At 42.7% G+C, this 19,639-nt stretch overlaps 1 protein-coding gene across 1 annotated transcript in view; it reads left to right on the top strand.

Moving 5' to 3' along the window:
* Positions 1-18,688, top strand: part of TMIGD1 (transmembrane and immunoglobulin domain containing 1) — a 29,062-nt gene extending 10,374 nt beyond the window's left edge. The window contains exons 2-8 of the mRNA XM_041000981.1: positions 2,438-2,672; positions 5,509-5,614; positions 8,108-8,386; positions 12,633-12,911; positions 16,644-16,747; positions 17,620-17,660; positions 18,255-18,688. Of these exons, the coding sequence (XP_040856915.1) occupies positions 5,530-5,614; positions 8,108-8,386; positions 12,633-12,911; positions 16,644-16,747; positions 17,620-17,660; positions 18,255-18,258 (792 nt within the window). The 5' untranslated portion in view covers positions 2,438-2,672; positions 5,509-5,529 and the 3' untranslated portion in view covers positions 18,259-18,688. The remainder of the gene's footprint in view (positions 1-2,437; positions 2,673-5,508; positions 5,615-8,107; positions 8,387-12,632; positions 12,912-16,643; positions 16,748-17,619; positions 17,661-18,254) is intronic.
* Positions 18,689-19,639: the final 951 nt, after the last annotated feature.

Genomic DNA, 19,639 nt, shown 5'->3' on the forward strand with positions numbered 1-19,639 from the left:
AGGTGTGTTAACAGGGAGCTGGATCCCAAGCGGAAGGGCCAGGACACAAACCAGCATTCTAATGCAAGTGGCTTGATTCTCTGCACCACAACACCCAACCCAAAAGTTTGGTAAAGATGAGATTTCTGCATTTCATAAAAACTGATTTAAAAAGTGCCTGAAGACTTTTCCACTGAGTCAGCCTTCTGTTTCCTTTTCAGAAGTGCTTGGGCCTGGAAGACGTAGAGCGAATGGGAACTCCTAGAGATTTTCAGACTCAAGGTTGCCTGTCTTCTCTGCTTCTGGGCCTAAGTTCCTGTGTGGACACTTGGGAATGTTGGACTCTTGGGACTATGATAATCCATCAGTCTAATTAGGCTTAATGGTTAACTTTCTAGGATAAAATGCATATGGGAAAATGATTTCGCCCATCTTTCTGTGGTGGCAAAGAGGAATGTTCCAGAGATTGACAGATGCTTGGACAAGTCATATAATTTCCTCAACTCTCCAGAGGAGGTGCCATGGTACCACTTTCATCTGAATGACCTCCTCAGCCCCAGAAGGCGCTCTGCAGGGCTCCTAGCTGTCGTTTTTAATTCTCCATTCTAGAATGCAAAATTCCGTGAAAGTCAGGAACTCTGTTTGACTTGTCTGTGTGTCTCCCAGGGAGCCACTTAATGTGGAAATCAGGGGACACCATTCATCTTGCAAACCTCATAGGTTTGTAGAGTTATTACAACAGCTGTCCACAGATGGCAGTAGAGTGACTTGAAAAGCCATCATTATTCCTAATTGAAAACAGTCACCACCTTGGCTTGGATGGAACTGGTATTCCCAACATTTAGAATACTTAGCACGTGGTAGTTACTCATTAAGCATCTACCAACCACATTTTAGTCATGAATGGTAACAAATATATAGAAATATTGGAATAGCATGATGAAGATCTCTTTATACCTTTTTAGGTTGAGTAAATGTTAATGCTTACTGTATTTGGTTTGTATACGTGTGTGTGCAGTTAGTTTTGCTACAGCTTTTGAAAGTAACTTGTAACCACAGTGACACTTAATGCCCAAATATTTCTATAGGCCTCCTCCAAGTATGAAGACACTCCCCTACATAACTGCAATACCATTATCACACCCAAGGACAATTAGCCATTATTTCCTAATATTGTCTGATCTCCACCTGTAGCACTTGCTGTTTGTGCACTGCCCACATCCCTTTGGCCTATATAGAGATTGCCCACAAATAGCCACCATAAAGCAGGTGACTTCCTAACTGTCTATGCCTGGACATTCTTGGCCATTCTGAGAGAGACAACACCTCAAGAATTTCCTCAACCAAGTTTGGAGAGAATTTGGTGAGTCAATAGTCAAGCTTCCTGCTCTTCTCCACTATCCCCCGTCCCCAAAACACACACACCATGAGTTAATTGTAAGGAGTGTTCCGCAGAACTTGTCAAAGGGTCCATTCCACAGTAACATTTGCCTACAGCAGATGCTTGTTCATTAACACATTCGTTATTAGTTTTCCTCCCTTCTCACTCCTGCTTCCTTATTGTGATTCTGGGGATCACCTTTAAATAAAATAGTTGCTCCCAAAGTTTTGTTTCAAGGTCTGTTGTGGAGAGACTGAGAACCAAGACATCAATGGCTTGATCAACCCATTCAGAAATGATAACTGTAGAACACACTGCTCTTGCACCTGTACAGTAAACTCACAACCTACTTTGCAGATGCTAACGATCCAGCCAACAGGAGCTGCTTTTAGTTATGATTCTTAAACAATGTTATACCTGCCCAGCCTATGTTAATAGTCATAGCTATTACTTTGTAACAGCTTGCTGTGTGGTCGCTTCATTTCACCCTCACAATGACTCCCTAAGGAGGAGGCCATTATTGTTTCCATTGTATTAGAGAAGCACTTGAGTCTCATAGAGGCAGGTCTCTGTTAAGCCTAACCAATGTGTTGTGTGTACATAACCATAGCTATCCATGTATTCTAGTTTGGTATAAAAGGGGGTATGATAATATTCCTTTGGCAGATAAATTTACAGTTAACAATAACATAGCTTTTTGTGTTTGTTTTTATCAATAAAAAGGGCTATCCTCAATAGTTAATTCCTGAAAGTAGTCAAAGATGTTGAACAAATGGGAGCCTCAAGAGGATCAGATTTTCCCTGCTGTGCTTGGTTGGCATAGCCTACTCCCTGGACTTGTGTTACAAGTTGTTGGCAATCCTTTTCCAGCATTATTTCAGTTGTGTGGAATCCTCCAGTGCTTTTGACTATTGTGAAAGTCAAACCCCTCCTTGGAAGTGTCCGATCGTAATCCACATACTCCCAGTCATCTAACTTGAGAATGGTGATGTTCAATGAGATATGCTACAAACTTGGCACACATTCACATTTCCTGGGAACAATACATCCTTGTTAGTAACCTCTGGCCCCACCCAGCAACCTGAGTACACATGAATGCTTAGATTGGAGGAGGATGTCCTTCTCAGTGATGTCTTCTCTAGGAATCCATAAAGAGAAACAGACTTTGAACCCAATTTACTTCACTGACATGATCTTATGGTCATAAAGTGCTCAAATTTGAGCGTTATAAAGGAAAGTACCAGGGAAAGCTTCAGGACTTCCAGACCGACGAACAGTGGGCTAAGGAACTCAGCTCTTCAGAGCTCTGCAGGTACGTGTCAACTGTCTCCTACAGCAGATAGAGAGTCATGGCAACCATGGTCAGGCCAAGCAAGGGATATTTCTTTTGGGAAAATTTCTGCATTGAAAAGAAAGTGAAAAGAAAGAACTCAGTTCTTCCCTTTAGTAAGGCAGTGTGAAGTCTGCTAAGAGACCCACCCTGCATCTATTAAGCATCTACAGGGGGAAAGTACTTGAAAAGACTCTGCTGGTGATGAATTCTGAAACCATCCCTGTTAGCAATGTGAGCTATAAAAACCTTTTGGGCAAGAATTTTACAAATCATGAAAGAATCAGTATTTATACTAATTACATCTTATTTTTAAAAAGTGATGCAAAATTACCAATATGAAAGGCTGAGTTAGGCAGGAATGAAAACCTGCTCTTGTCAGGACAGCCTCGGGACAGGAGAGAAAGAGAGGCCCAAAGACGGCATAAACATGTTCCAACTCTTAATGGTTAGCATTTGTGTTAAGTGGACAAAAATCCAGGTGGCTAAAATCAACAGAGTATCCAGAGACTGAAGGGATTATAGAGGCTTTTTAAAATTTATTTGTTATTATTCTGATTTCACAGGCAGAGAGATTAAGAGGGAGAAGTAGAAGGAGAGAAAAAGAGAGAAGGAAAGAGAGCAGGATGGTGAGGACCTCTCGTCCATGCCCCCCAGTGCAACAGTGGAAAGTGAAGCACGGCTAAGGCTGAAAGCTGGGAAATCAATCTACATTTCCCTTGCTGTGGCAGGGACCCAGCAACTTGCTTCCCAGGAATCTGGACCTAGAAGCCAGAGCTGAGCATTAAAGCCAGGCACTCTGATACAGGCTGCAGGTGTATTTTTTAAAGACTTACTTTCTTTTTATTTTAAAGACAGAGTTACAGAGAGGAGAGGCAGATCTTCCATCTACTGGTTCACTCACCAAATGACCAGAACTGAACTGAAGCCAGGAGCTAAGAACTTCTTCCAGGTCTCTCATGAAGGTTCAGGGGCCCAAGGGCTTGAGTCATCCTCTGCTGCTTTCCCAGGCCATAAGCAGGGAGCTGGATTAGAAGTAGAGCAGCCAGGACTTGAACTGGTGGCCATATGGGATGTCAGTATCACCAGCAAAAGCTTAAGACTATTATACCATGGTTCACAGCTTTCCTCATTACTGAACTAAATGCCTGTCCCAATATGTTTTAAAAGAATAAAAACATGGGGCCTGGCGTGATAGCGTAGTGATTAAGTCCTAGCCTTGAACGCGCTGGGATCCTATAAAGGCGCCGGTTCTAATCCCAGCAGCTCCACTTCCCATCAGCTCCCTGCTTGTGGCCTGGGAAAGCAGTCGAGGACAGCCCAGAGCATTGGGACCCTGCACCCGTGTAGGAGACCTGGAAGAACTTCCTGGCTCCTGGCTTCGGATTGGTGCAGCACCAGCCGTTGCGGTCACTTGGGGAGTGAATCATCGGACAGAAGATCTTCCTCTCTGCCTCTCCTCCTCTCTGTGTATCTCCCTTTCCAATAAAAATAAATAAATCCTTTTAAAAAAAAAAAGAATAAAAACATGAATCCAGTCTGTAGTGTGGTTAAGAGCAAGTCTTAGGAATCCTGGATTCAGATCCTAGCCCTGGCATTGACTGTCTGTGGGATCTTTGATGAATGGCATCATCACTTTAAACCTCCATAAGCCACCTCAGAGAGAAGTTATTTCTGTGACAGAAATAGTGGGAAAGTGTGCAGCACAGTGCCCGCTGCCTAGAAAACATACTGTATGTGTTTCGACCCTATTTATAATACTACTTTTGAAAAGCAATCCTGGGGCCCGGCGCGGTGGTGCAAGTGGTTAAGTCCTCGCCTTGCACGCCCGGGATCCCATATGGGCGCCGGTTCTAATCCCGGCAGCCCCGCTTCCCTTCCAGCTCCCTGCTTGTGGCCTGGGAAAGCAGTCGAGGACGGCCCAAAGCTTTGGGAACCTGCACCCGCGTGGGAGACCCAGAAGAGGCTCCTGGCTTCGGATCGGCATAGTATCGGCCCGTTGCGGCTCACTTGGGGAGTGAATCATCGGACGGAAGATCTTCCTCTCTGTCTCTCCTCTCTGTATATCCGCCTTTCCAATGAAAAAATAATAAAAATAAATCTTTAAAAAAAAAAAAGAAAAGCAATCCTGAATATATGCTTGCCACAATTGAAAATAGAGGGTATCTTAAAGGAGATAGAGGGCAAGAACCAAAGCCTGACCAAAGACAGGAGCCTTTCTCATTTACTGGTTTTAGTCCATGCTGGATCGACTGGGAGGACTGTTAGAATGTGGAAAGAAATAAAAGGGTTGGGGAAAAGCAGAGATTAGCTTTTAAAACTAGAGGCTGGTTTTAAATTGAGTCTTAGTTTTAAGTATGCATTATTTGAATCCGTGGGATTTGGAATAGTCTCAAGAACTCTGCTATTAGAGAACAACTGTACAAAAAGGACCCAAGAGACATTCCAAACAAGGATTACTTTTGTTCAGTAAGAACCGTGAAGAAAATTCCATTTCTCTTTTTGTCTAAAATGACATTTTATCAGTTTCTCTAAGGAAGATTGCTTTTGCCTTCTCTGGGGCTGCCCTAACGCTGCCCTGTGCCTCACAACCTGTTTTCTTGTGGTTTCCTTTTTGTTGACTTCAAAACATTCCTTAAGGCTAAAGGTACTTTGAACATGGTCAGATCAGGGTTGTTTAATTAAAAACTAGAAGCAGTACAGTTACAGCTGCAATGATTCATGTGGGACTTTATTTTAAATGCATAATAGACAGGAGGAATGTTCATAAGATCATCATAGAACAAAGTGCAGAAGCAATTATATGTTTTTCCCCCAGTAGATCAATTTAAATTCATTCATGATGACTTGGAAGAGCAACGGTCTACTGCAAGTGTGCAGATTTCTCCTCTTCGTGATTTTATTTTTGCCACGTGAGACAATGAGTAAGTGAATATCCTTTTTGGTTTCTTTTTTTAGATAAACTTTGAATTAAAAAATATAATCAGCGGGCCCTGGGTACATTCTTAAGTTCCACATGGTTGGTGTGATTCAGCGGATGGAAATCAGAAAACCAAATGAACTATTTGATGAGAAAATACTGGTTTTATGGTTCTGATAGGACAAAGTAGGTCAAATCTGTTTTTTCCAGAGCCACAGGCAGGCATTTCCCATGTTTTAGTGCCTTCCACTATGAATCTCACCCCCAGATGATCTCTGCCTATTGGAACAGAGCACCTACATGAAAGTCTTTCCAGCTTTGCTCCCACTCCTGCCGAGGAGTGGTTCCCCCAACCTCCCTCGAGTCCCAGACTGAAAAGTTATGCATGGTCATTGAGCAGTTAGGTCATCTAAAAGATTCCAAGAAAGAGAGTAACCCCTTCCTTGGGGCCAGGGAGTGGCTTAGCAAGATAATCCTCTGCCTTCAGTGCCAGCATCTTGTATGGACACTGGCTTGAGTTTCAGCTTTTCCACTTCCAGCCCAGCTCTCTGCCTCTGGCCTGGGAAAGCAAAAGATGGCCAAGTGCTTGGTTCCCTGCAACCAAGTGGGAGACCCAGAAAGGCTTTCTGGCTCCTGGCTTTGGATCAGCTCAACTCCAGCCACTGTGGCCATTTGAAGAGTAAACAAGCGCATGGAGGATCTCTTTATATAAATCTGTCTCTTGGATAAAATAAATAAATCTTTAAAAATAAAAGAGCAACAACCCTCTCCAAAATGCCCTCAGTCATAGACGGCTATCAACATTTCAGTATGTAGCCTTCCAGATTTTTTTTTTTTAATGCTAGGCAATTCTGTTATCTTTTCTGGTAGTTTATACTTATAAAAAAGCAATGGATTACAGAACATACAAGCATTTGCAAATGCTATATGGGAGGCAGGTTTTTGGCAGCTAAAGTTCTTTTGCATTGTTCATTATTTGAATTAGAGAAAGAAAAACTGGAATTCCAGAATATTACAACAAACAAGATTTCCAAAAGTCAGAGGTAGAAAAAAATCCTGCTATGTATCTTAACTGTGCCACAAAATCTTGTTTTCTTTATAAGCTGCAACAAGTTAAACATTTCTTTATTTTGCTTCACTGACAAAACATCAGAATGCAATACAGTTTGTCTAAAACTCTATCATTTAACAAGAAAAATGTTCTCAGATTTTTGCCCATTGGATAATTATCATTATTATTCAATTTTGTTACTGTTATTCAGTTCTGATCTAGATTAAATTAACAAGATATAATTTATTTTCTGCCTTTTCACTTAATGTTATATTTTAAATATTTTCCCATATTGCTATGGTCCATTTTATTTCTCCATTCTCATTCCCCGACATTCCTACTTCCAACCTCTTAAGAAAAACACATCATGTTTGGCAAATATTTTTCACCTTTCTTTCCCCCTACTTTGGCATTTTTATTTATCTATTTAAGAGGCAGAGAGAGAGAACACCTATTTTCTGCCTCTAAAAAAATGCATACAGCAGCCAGGGCTTGACCAGGATGAATCCAAGAGCAAGTATCTCAATTCAGATTTTTCCTTCATGAGTGGCAAGGACTCAACTGTTTTAGCCACCATCTGCTGTCCGCAGGTGAGCATTAGCAGGAATCTAATTGGAAATAGATCCTGTAGTTAGACTTATGTACCCCAATATGGGCAGCAGACATCTGAACTAGCAGTGTAGTCAAATGCATACCAGTTTATTTTTAGAAATATTATTCAGTATATTTTGGCTTAAGCCTTTCTTTCAGCATATGTATTCAAACAACCTAAAGAGTTTTTTATTTAAAGATTTGTTTGTTTTATCATAAAGATAGATTTGCAAAGAGAAGGAAATATAGAGAAAGATCCTCCATTCTCAGGTACACTCCCCGGGTGGCTGCAGTGGCCAGAGCTGAGCTGATTTGAAACCAGGAACCAGGAGCTTCTTCTGGGTCTCCCATGCAGGTGCAGGGTCCCAAGACTTTGGGCCATCCTCCACTGGTTTGCCAAGCTGGAATCAGGGAGCTGGATGGGAAGTGGAGCAGCTGGGAAATGAGCTGACTCACATATGGGATCCTGGGCATGCAAGGCTAGAATTTAGCCACTAAGCCATTGCACTGGGTTCAACCTAGAGGCTTTTAAAAAAAAAAAGGCAATGGCCAAGTTTCACTCATGTTAACAAATCAATGAGCATGACGGATGACAACCAGGCATCATTTATTTCTGAAAGACACCCAAGGGATTCCAATGTACAACAAATTTTAGTAACCTTTACTTTAATCTGTTAAAAGTTAATAATTATGGAGTCTTTTCCTCATAAAATCCTATAGATAAATATAACTTTTAATTGTTACATATATATTCTGATTTATTTATGTAACATAATTCATTTAACCAAAACCTTGTTGATGGACATCTAGGTTATTCCCTCTGTGTTGCTCAATAGTTTCTCTTCATACTCTCAGGTTCTGTATTAACTGTGAATGGTAACACTGAGGACTACACTCTGGACACTCAGCCTGGTGCCCAAGAGTCTTTGGAATGTGCGGTCCAAAATCACGTTAAGGACGAAGAACTTCTCTGGTACCGAGACAAAAGGAGAGTGAATTTGCCATCTGAAAACAAAATCAACTCTAGCTCTGTATGTGTCTCTTCCATCACTGAAAACGACAACGGAGTCAGCTTTATCTGCAGACTGCAAAGCAATCAGACCGTATCCATCTCAGTGATGCTGAATGTAACTTGTAAGTAAGAGGGAAAAAAGACTGCTGGTCACCCTGTGCTATCGGCACTATGTTCGGTGATCGTTGACATCTAGCTCTCATATTGACAAGCTGCTCAACAAAGCACAAAAGTGCTAGTGTCCCCACACTGTGAACACAGGATATCCTCAGACTCTGAGATATGGCCAGCCTCATTTGAAATTTGATTTTTGTTTTTAAGATTAAGAAGGAAGGTGTTCATTTTTTCCTGAACGAATTGGCTATTTGTTTCCATTCTTGTAAAATACATGTTCATGTTCTTTATTAAATTTTCTTTAAGAAAAAAATTTGTTCTTATTGGAAAGGCAGATTTACAGAGAGAAGGAAACAGAAAGGTCTTCCATTTGCTGGTTCACTCCTTAAGTGGCAACAACAGCTGGAGCTGAGGCAATCTGAAGCCAGGAGCCATTTCTGGGTCTTACATGTGGGTGTAAGGTCCCAAGAACTTAGGCCATCCTCTATTGCTTTCCCAGGCCACAGGCAGGAAGCTGGATGGGAAGTGGAGCAGCAAAGGCATGAACCAGTGCCTTTATGGGATCCTGGTGCTTGCCAGGCAAGGATTAACCAATTGGGCCATCATACTGGGTCCTTTTATCAAATTTTCTATTGGGTTATTTGCCTTTTTATTTTGGGGGGGTTCATTTGTGTAAAGAGTTTACAAGTTGAGGAAGTAGCTGTTATTTAGGATTCTAAATATTCCTCCAATATATGTTTTACTCCTTAGTTTTAAAGAGTTCTTAAATATTTGCTCAATTTTTTATTTGTTTGGCCATTTATTTGAGTGAGAGAGAAACAGAGAGAGAGCTCTACTGTCTGCTGGTTCTCTCCCCAGATGTCTGCAATAATCAGAACTGCCCCAGATCAAAGATAGGAGTTTCTAGAGTGAATCATCTGCATGTTCCTAAGCAAAGGAACTTTGTTATTTTCAACAACTTTATACTATGTGTTTTAGCAAGTTCCCACTGACAACTTTAATAAGAGACAGACTCCCATAGAGGTGTTGTGAAATGGCCAATAAGGAAGCTGAAGCTCCCATCCCCAGGCTCCTGAGGGCTCTTCATGCAGTATCTTCTAAAGAGAAACATGGCAGAGATGCCAATAATGTGATTGGGTGGCTTAAAGGAGTTGTTTTGTTTTCCAGTCTCAATCCACCGTTAAAAACCATCTTTATAACAAGCTTTTGTGTATCATTCTTGCTAAACACATACTCAAGGGCATGAATTAATTAGTGATTCTTAGTAAAGACAGCTGACGGACACATCAACGAATACACAAAGTTAGCTTATAAAAGGGATAGGAATAATAGGCACAATCCAAAGGGATTATTAGTACTGTTGTAAATAGCAGGGCAAGAATAAGCTAAATAGAATCTTAATGGCTTGGTCGCTTGGGATAGGATATGGAAAAGCTGGTTCTTGTGTTTACTCTTGCTAAAGTTTATAGACTGAGTCATGTGTTTTGAAAGACCTATCCAAGCTAAAGTGTGCCCATCCCAGGACCCCTCATTTTTTCCATTTAGATGTCAGTCTTGGAAAATCACATGCCCAGTGTATGTACCTGTAAGGATGCTTACTTTAGCAGTGCTTACTATTTTTAAGATAAAACAACAGGATGCCCAGAAAACAAATATGATCAGAGTCATATTTGATAGCATTCTAGATAATGAGTAGATATTTATAGTTCAATGTAGATATATCTAAAAAATATGCAGATTATTAGGCCCAGTGCTGTGGCTTAGTGGCTAGGCCTTGCGTTGAACACGCCAGGATCCCATATGGATGCCGGTTCTAATCCCAGCAGCCCTGCTTTCCATCAAGCTCCCTGCTTGTGGCCTGGGAAAGCAGTTGAGGACGGCCCAAAGCCTTGGGACCCTGCACCCATGTGGGAGACCTGGAAGAGCTCCTGACTCCTGGCTTCATATTGTTGCAGCTCCAGCCATTGTGGCTGCTTGTCAAACAACAGATGGAAGATCTTCCTCTCTGTCTCTCCTCCTCTCTGTATATCTGACTTTGCAATAAAAATAAGTAATAAGGTCTTTTAAAAATATGCAGATTATTGAAGGCATTAAGCCTTTTATTTAAACCCTCCCTGTACTCTGAAAACAATACTACGTATTTCTTTTTTTTTTTTAAAGATTTATTTTTATTATTTTTTCATTGGAAAGGCGGATATACAGAGAGGAGAGACAGAGAGGAAGATCTTCCCTTCGATGATTCACTCCCCAAGTGAGCCGCAACGGGCCGATGCTATGCCAATCCGAAGCCAGGAGCCTCTTCTGGGTCTCCCACGCGGGTGCAGGTTCCCAAAGCTTTGGGCCGTCCTCGACTGCTTTCCCAGGCCACAAGCAGGGAGCTGGAAGGGAAGCGGGGCTGCCGGGATTAGAACCGGCGCCCATATGGGATCCTGGGCGTGCAAGGCGAGGACTTAACCACTTGCGCCACCGCGCCAGGCCCTCTTTTTTTTTTTTTTAAGATTTATTTATTTTTATTGGAAAGGGAGATACACAGAGAGGAGGAGAGGCAGAGAGGAAGATCTTCCGTCTGATGATTTACTCCCCAAGTGACCGCAACAGCCGATGTTATGCCGATCTGAAGCCAGGATACAGGAAGTTCTTCCAGGTATCCCACATGGTTGCAGGGTCCCAATGCTCTGGGCCATCCTCGACTGCTTTCCCAGGCCACAAGCAGGGAGCTGGATGGGAAGTGGAACTGCTGGGATTAGAACCGGCGCCTTTATAGGACCCCAGCGCGTTCAAGGTGAGGACTTTAGCCACTAGGCCATGCCACTGGGCCTGATACTATGTATTTCTAATGGAGAGTAAACAGGCTCTATATAGAAAGCTAAAACAAAAAAAAAAAGACTTAGAAGGATTTGCACCAAAGTCATACGAAGCCAGGAAAAGACCAGGCTGGAATAAAAAAAAACTTCATTTGAGTGTTTCTGATTTTTTTAAAAGGGAATATTCAGGGCCACTGGATTCAATTAAGCATTAATTTAAATAGTTACACAAACAATGACTAGAATCTGTCCACAAGTGAAATTGTTGTGTTTGGCGATTGTGTTGTCTTCGAGCAACTTCCTACGCATCTACACACCACAGAGCATCCTTCCTTGTTGGATGTGGTTGCAGAATGCAAGCTCATTCCAAAGAGCAACAACAAATGTCATTCTTTGGGGAAAGTTATTAATAGCACAGCCTACTCAGGGTCTAAATATTCAGTGTGCAGATTACACCAGCTCTTCCTTCCTGCCCCCTCCTCTGCTACTTCTGCCTGCCCTAACTTGGCAACCATCTTACTGCCCTCCTGCACCTTTGCTAGAAAACACAATGGATGTTGAGAAGAAGAAAGTCAGCTCAGTGATTTCGCCCCATCACATGCTGGGAGGCCTTGGTGGAGGCTGAGGGTTACACTTAGTTGGTGAGAAACATCGTGTTTGACCATCTCTGGGTTCACAACTGTTTATCGAGGAGAGAATAAGAAGCTCCTTGCGTGAAGCAATGCAAGGACTCATTTTCAAAGGTGCAAGTCGCTACAATTGGAATACCCTCTGCAAGGAAATTAACTGGAGAAATGGTGTGCCTCAGTAAATACGTGGCCAGGGAAAATATGGTTATATAAAATGCTCAAAGAGAGGGTGTGAGCAGCTCTCGAAAACCACTAGCACGAGGATAATAGTAGCTATTATCTTTATAAATGCTTTACCAGACTTATTTGGGTTCATCTTCACCACCTCTCATGAAGTAGATATTATCCCATATTGGAGGGTTAAGATATTGAGCACTTCGCACATAGTTATCAGTCTGTAAGTCACCGGTAAGTGTTGTAGAGGGAAAGAGGCTGTAGTGTCTGTCTTCCTGACTTTTCACTCTTCTATTTAGTTTTATTAGTTCTCAGAAAACACAGACCCAAGGCTCATAGCCTTGGGAAATATTACCCATTGTCTGCTTGGTATGCATTCATTGTTGTGTCTATTAGATTGACAATCATGTGTTGCTTCCTGGTTTATATTCAACACTACACTGAAAATTGCACATGCCTAGCTCTTAACACAGAGCCTGGCACCTAGGAGGCACTCAATACAGTCTTTTAAATGAATGCAAGACTCAATGTAACCACAAATTTGTGAAATGACACTCCTAAGCGAAGTAGCCTGAAGGAAGCTCTCAAATGCTGTCAGTGGACAACTGCTTGTCTTCTAGCTAAGCCTGAATCTTTGACTCTTGCAGTTCCTCCTCTCCTAAGTGGAAATGAATTCCAAACAGTTGAAGAGAACAGTGATGTGAACTTGGTTTGTAATGTGAAATCCAACCCCCAGGCCCAAATGATGTGGTACAAGGATGACAGCCTCATAATTTTAGAGAAAGACCATCACCAAATCAAGCAGACGAGTGAATCTCTGCAGTTATCCATCAGCAAAGTCAAGAAATCTGACAATGGAACCTACCACTGTGTTGCTGACTCACCTCTCGGAAGAGAGACCAAAGAGTTCCACCTGGTCATTAAAGGTAATTCTCTCTCTCATAATTAGCACAGTGCAAACCTTAGGATAGAGGCTCCATTTATTTTCAGTGACAATGATAATGACTATTATGATGGGTAGCTGGGCATTTCCTAGAAGAATTCAAATATAGTTCCACTATAATCCTACCTTTTGGAGAAATAAACTTAGTCCACATAGGATAGTCTCCTTTTTTTCTTAAGGCTTACAAAACTGTTTTGAAAAGCAGAGTTAACAGAGAGGAACAGAGAGAGCTTCCATCTGCTGGTTCATTGCCTAAATGACTGCAACAGCCAGGGCTGGTCCAGACTGAACTGAAGCCAGGAGCCAAAAACTCCATCTGGTTCTCCCACATGGGTTTAGGGACTCAAGGATATGGGCTGTCTTCAACTGCTTTCCTTGGCAGAGCTGCAGGAAGGCAGATCAGAAGCAGAGGGGGGCTGGGACCCCAGCCAGTCTTCAGATATGGGGTATCAACATTGCCAAGTGGGAGCCTAACCTGTGGCATTCACTGCTGCAGCCCCAGGGCCTTGCTTTTTGTGCCAAGATTCTTTTCTACCAGTGTAGAAAACAACTCTGCTGGCTTTGAGGGCGGAGTGTATGCATGAATTCTCCTGGGCAACAAGGTGGAGAACAGAATTTCAGTGTTCACAGCTTCATGGCAAGCAGCAGTCAGATGTTAGGAAATAAAAATGCAGAGTTAATGCAAAAATGGATCATGAAAGTTTCTCTGGATTCTGAAAGTCTAACCTGTCACATAATCAGAGGAGGGAGTTGAAGAAAATGAGCAAAACAAGATCTTTTCCTTGGCTTCATGTTTCCTCACTCCAAACTCAACACCTCTGCAAAGACAGAAAACAAATGCGGCTCTAAATGTTTTTCCCTTCTCACATTTCCTGTTCATACACAAAGAGAAAGGCAAGATACCTGGGGGAGCGGATACAGAAACCACTCATGTACACATTTGCTGGTCTTGGGCCAGTCCTGGAGGAGCAGCCAAACAAGCTGAGGCTCCTGTGTCTTGTTAGAACAGTACTCACTTTGTCATTGCCTTCTGTACCCACTCATTGCCATGCTTGCCAGTCCCTGGGAAGCCAACTGAACCCCTGCCAGAAGTGCTGGATGATGTAACCATGGCTGTCCTGTTTTCTCCCCTGTGGAGGGGTCTGGGACACCAAGAGAGCATCTTGAGGGGGAGGAAGAGCTACTGCTGCTTGAAAGTCCGTTGTTGTGATTTCTGGCTTATTCCATAATTTGTCTTGCAGAGCAAGTGACAACTTGTCCAGGGGCTATTTGCCTTAAAACTGGGGACCTATAGATAGCCTAAGTGCCTGGGAACGATGGAAGGTACACCCTAGTGCCACCTGTGGCTTTTCACTTGCCCCAGGACCAGAAAAATGTGGTAGAGTGGCCCCTCCAGGCCCTGGCATCTCAATTGGCTGGAAGAGTCCATTTGGAGACTGGGGAGTGATGTCATCCCTCTTTCTTTTAAGGAGGAATTGTAATTGCACTCTGTCACACAAAGAAAGCAGACGGTTTGTGTGGCAATGAACAAATTTCCTGTTGGGTGGGCAGAAACTTGTTTTGGGTGGAGCTCATCCAAACCAACTTGTTTTTCTTTTTCATTTCTTCTTGCTTTGTTACTTCCTGGACTGTTGGCTGCCTTCGTGACATCAGCACTCTGCTGCCAGTACTCAGGCCACATGCCAAGCTTTCTCTAACCTTACCACTCAGCACCATAGTCTCCATCCAAATCAGGCCCTACAAAGCTGGGAGTGACGTCACGGGCCTTTGCCTGGGCGCATGATCTAGCCAACTCATTGGAATTATTTTACTGAGATAAAATAAGGTAGTAGTGGGAGTGGGGGCTATGTACCAGATCTGTTTAAAAATAAGAGCACTAGGCAGGACTGAGGGAGCGATGTAGTTGTCAGTCACTTTCAAAATAAATTTGGGCTCCAAATGAGCCAGTGGCTCAGACAGCTTATTTTTCTCCTATTGATAGAATAAGAGCTATCACACATAGCTTCATTTTTTTTTTCCAGGTCAGTAGAAATATTCCATTTGAGCCAATATGAAGCCAGGAGCCAGGAGCTTCTTATGGGTCACCCATGCGGGTACAGGGTCTCAAGGTTTGGGGCCATCCTCAACTGCTTTCCCAGGCCACAAGCAGGAAGCTGGATGGGAAGTGGAGCAATTGGGATACAGAACAACTCCCATATGGGATGCCAGTGTTTGAAGGCAAGGACTTTAACTAATAGGCTACTGTGCTGGGCTCATAAATCCTATTTTATAGCTTAAGGCATAGCAGGGCTTGAGTTTTAAAATGAGATTATAATAGGTTTCTCTTAGTCATTTGTCCCTAGTATGGCCTGGTCTCCTGTAAGGATTTATCTCGCTGTTTGGATTTTGTATGTTTCATATCTGTCTCAGACACTAGAACATCAACCCCATGAAGGCAGAGGAGCTGGCCGTGTCATTCCTAATTTTGAACACAGTGCCTAACATCCATTGGTCACTCAGTAAACATTTATTGTCTGAATTTCAATATGCAGATTTGGCTCTACACTCCTTACAGCCTTTAAATTCTTAAAGGGTATCCAAGCCAGGACTGGACCACTCCCTTGCTTCAGTGACATCAGATCCCAGGGATTCAGACTAAGGCATTATGAATCCCTTGGTGTGGGCTAAGTGTCATGACACAGCATGTTAAGCTGCTGCTAACAGGTCTATACCTTGAATCCCATGCTGGTTTGGGTCCAGGCTCTCTGCTAAGCTACCTGTCATGCAGTCACCTTCTTTAATGTCCTCTCACCTGCTCAAGGCACTATCACAAGACAGGTACAAGTGTTCCCCCTGTTCCTGAGGCCCATATATATCTCGTTCCTTCTGGTCTCTAAAGCTCTGCTCCCTTTCTATTGCTGCCCTCAAAGCCTTGTTCCCTGTCTTTCTTTGCTTGGGCTCTTAATACCTTTTAGACTTTTCTTTAGAGAGTTATTTATTTATATTGGAAAGGCAGATTTGCAGAGATAAGACAGAAAGATCTATTTGCTGGTTCATTCCTCGGATGGCCCTTCGGCCAGAGCTGAGCAGATCCGAAGCCAGGAGCTTCTTCTAGGTCTTCCACCTGGGTGAAGGGTCCCAAGGCTTTCAACCATCCTCTACTGCTTTATCAGACCATAAGCAGGGAGATGGATGGAAAAATGGAGTAGCTAGGGCACAAACTGGCACCCATATAGGATCCCAGTACATTCAAGGCAAGAATTTAGTCATTGAGCCATTGTGTTGGGCCCCAGGCTTTTCACAAGATAAAACAAAACAAAACACTGATTCCAACCTACTTCTGCTTTAAGGGCCATGAAAATTCTGGATGAAGACAGCACAAAATGGTCCCATGCTCATTTTGACAGCACATATGCTAAAATGGTTCCATGACTTGTTTGGGCAGTGGTAATAACTTCATCTTCCACAAAAGAATAGATTAAAGCTCTGCCTCTGCCAATGACTGGTTCTGTAATTTTGAAGAAGTAACCTAAGCTTTCAGAGCTCCCTAGTTTGTCACCTGTAAAATGAGACAGTCATATTTACTTTTCAGGATTGTTGGGAGGATCTAACTAAAGAAAGTGACACAAATATATGTAAAATGCAAGGCTCTCTCTCTCTGAAACTGGATACACACTAGAAACACTAGTTATAGCATAGAAATATTAGTCCTTATTCTCTGTGTCATTTCCAACAGATCAGACACTGAAAACACCAATAGAAGCCATTATTGCAGCCTGTGTTGTGGTCTTTCTGACCGTGTGCTTTGGGTTGATTGCCAGAAGACAGAAGATACTGAAGGTATTGGGGTGTTCTAAGCTATTTAGGTTAAAAGCTAACAGGTTAAAACTCTAAATCGAAGATGACTGCTGTAGAAATTATTTATTTAGGAGTAATTCTCAGGTAAAGTTGAGCCTGATCTCTATGGTGGGAACTAAAATGAAATTATTCAAAGGAGTAAAAGTTGTACATATGTATCATGAGGATGGTTTTACAAAGAAGACAAGTTCCTATGGTTAAGACCCTTTGGAAAATAGCTGTGGTTGTAATATTAGGGGGTTAGAGGTTGATTTTTAATTCCTTCTAAATTTCCCTCTGGTGCTGGCGGAACAATAAATAGATAAGCGGAAGGACATTAGAGATCTACATGCTTTCCTGCTGATGCGGCCACATGCCCCAGATGCAAAGGGCTGGAGTTGGAATTGCTGAGTGGCTATCCTTGTTGGTTAGCTTAGGTTAATGTCATGCTTTTGATGGTGCCAGTTCATCCAGGGCAAAGTGAGGACAACAGTGGCAGGAAGCCTCTAAGGAAAGGTCAGTAGGTCCTAGGCTGAGGCCATCATTCAGCAAGGGGCATTTACCTTAAGACACATTAACCAAGTGTTCTTCGGGACAACACAATCTCGCAAGAAGAAATTTATTCCACCTTCGTTTTCTGTACAAAGTGTTATATTTGTGTTTGACTCCTAGAAACATGCTGATTAAGAGTCACATCTTCTCTAAGATTGAGTGAAAAGTATGAATGTGATCAAAGAAATGTGATCTAAGCCAGTTCCCCAGGGGGTTCCACTCCCGCAGCACCTGTCCTGAGCTACCTTGATACACTCAGAATGTCTATCCACAGGCCTCAGAAAGCCACACAAATTCATTGTCCTTGTTTTGTTTGTTTTCAGCTCTGCCTAAAGGAGAAAGATTCTCGGAAGGAAACAGCTCTGTGAGTACTCTGGGCGGGGGTTATTCTAACCTCTAAACAACAGGGAGCAATGGTGAACATTCTAGGGCCAGTTTCAGCCCAGCTCCTCCAGAGATGGGAGGTACTAGAAGGTGAAGGGGTTCAGAGAACACAAGGCAGAGGAAAATCTGTCTCCACATTAGAGGAACACAGATTGGAAGGTTGCCCAGAGCTGAGAACACCTTTGGTCCTTTGCCCACTCTCTAAGCAAGTTTGGCCCCTGTTTGTGCAACTGCATTGCCACACAATTGCAAATGACTGAAGATTAAAAAAAAATGCAAATGACTGAGAGAGCGTGCCCTGGGGGTGGCCACACAGCACACTCCTCCACAACAAGGTCAAGAGCCACATTCCTCATCTGAAACCCCGCCTTATCTCTGGAGCTTCCTTTAATCTGTGGGTTCCAGCATGTGGGAGGTGCACCCTGCTGGAGCCTCCAAGAAGACATTGGAGTCTGCTAACCACAGCGCTTAGTAGCAGCAAAGTAAAAACAAAGGCGTCCTGCCTGGAGCTTGTTCTAAAATTTTTCCTTATTGCTAGGATCATCGTTATAATTAATTTCTTGGTTCATTTCAGATGAGAAGGTTGAAATGTCAACTAATACAGGAAGACTGTTGCACCAGGACCTCCTCAATCTGTGCAGTCCCATCTGTATTTATTGCTATTATTAAATTCACTCCTGTCACTGTCAGAGATTACCAAGACGTGTTCCACTAATCACTCAGCAGTAGTTGTTATGGCTAACTTGGCATACTCATGGAACGTTTTTATGCAGAGAGCTGCTCAGAATGAAGATTTTGTTACCTCTCTTTCTTGAAATTTCTATTAATGAGTTGAGATATATGCCAAATATATGCCATTTACTGTTTAGTATGGATTTCTCTCAGCAGAAAATTCAGGCTTTTGGGTTTTACTAATCATTGCATTTCTCTCCAGTAAGAGAAGGAGGGGGACAATCTTTAGTGATCAATTTTTTAAGCTGCCAACAAAGAAAACACACATCAATTATCCTCTATTTCCACTGTCATTTCATAAAAGAAATGTTCTACGCCTAAAAAAAGAACGAAGGATAGAGACTCAGGATATAAGATGCTTCTTTGGAATAAATTTGATGTTATGAAAAGCTCCACATATGTCCTTATTTTTCTCCTCTCATCGTGGCTGGCATTTTTTTGCAGATTTGTCAGCTCCGTGTGTGGTGAGCGTGCAGGGAGCAGGGGAGGTGAGCTGGCCGGGGCCTTCATTAGGAACAGCCTTTGCCTGTGTTTGCACAGCCACTTGCATAGGTCTTTCTGTGTCAGTTATGAATCAGTTTCTTCTCTTCTCAAGGATGTCAGCACTAAACTGCAGCTCCTTCTCTCCATTCTTTCTGCCTCCCTCCACCTCCTGTAAGAGCCCATGCTTTTCTTTCCCACACAAACTGGGTGGGTTAGGAGAGAGGTAGCTGCAGCCAGAACTACTTTTGATGCTTTGTTCCTCTATCGTCAGCTTTATAAAAATATTGCTCCTCTAGTACTGCCTTAGCTAAAGGTGCCCCAGCCAACGGAAGACCTGCGGCCAGGCAGGTAGTTAAAAGCCCTTGATTGACATCAAAGCCAAAAGAAAAAATGAGCAGAATGCATGAGATTTCAATAGACTTGTTTCTAGAAAGAGTAGGCACAGTCCTCCCATTAGGCTCTCCTGGCTTGTTCAGAAACCCCAGCCTGGGACAGGTGAGACAGGAGTAAGAGAGACCACCACTGACTGCAACTCTCAGATTTCTCTGTCTTCACACAAACTCCAGCAGAGGTTTGTGGAAAAATCTCCAGCCATATCTCTTGATGCAAAGATCTCAAAGTAGAACCTGGGAGTTCTGTCCAGTGAAGATGAAGTTGGAGCATTGTAATCAAGTAGAAGTCAGGAGGCTGCAAAGGAAAAACAGTTTAAAATGGAAAAGGTAACACACAAAAAAGTACACAGGT

The sequence above is a fragment of the Ochotona curzoniae genome, unplaced genomic scaffold (assembly GCF_017591425.1).
Source record: "Ochotona curzoniae isolate NIBS_2020 unplaced genomic scaffold, NIBS_Ocur_1.0 scaffold_2453, whole genome shotgun sequence".
Classification (NCBI taxonomy): domain Eukaryota; kingdom Metazoa; phylum Chordata; class Mammalia; order Lagomorpha; family Ochotonidae; genus Ochotona; species Ochotona curzoniae.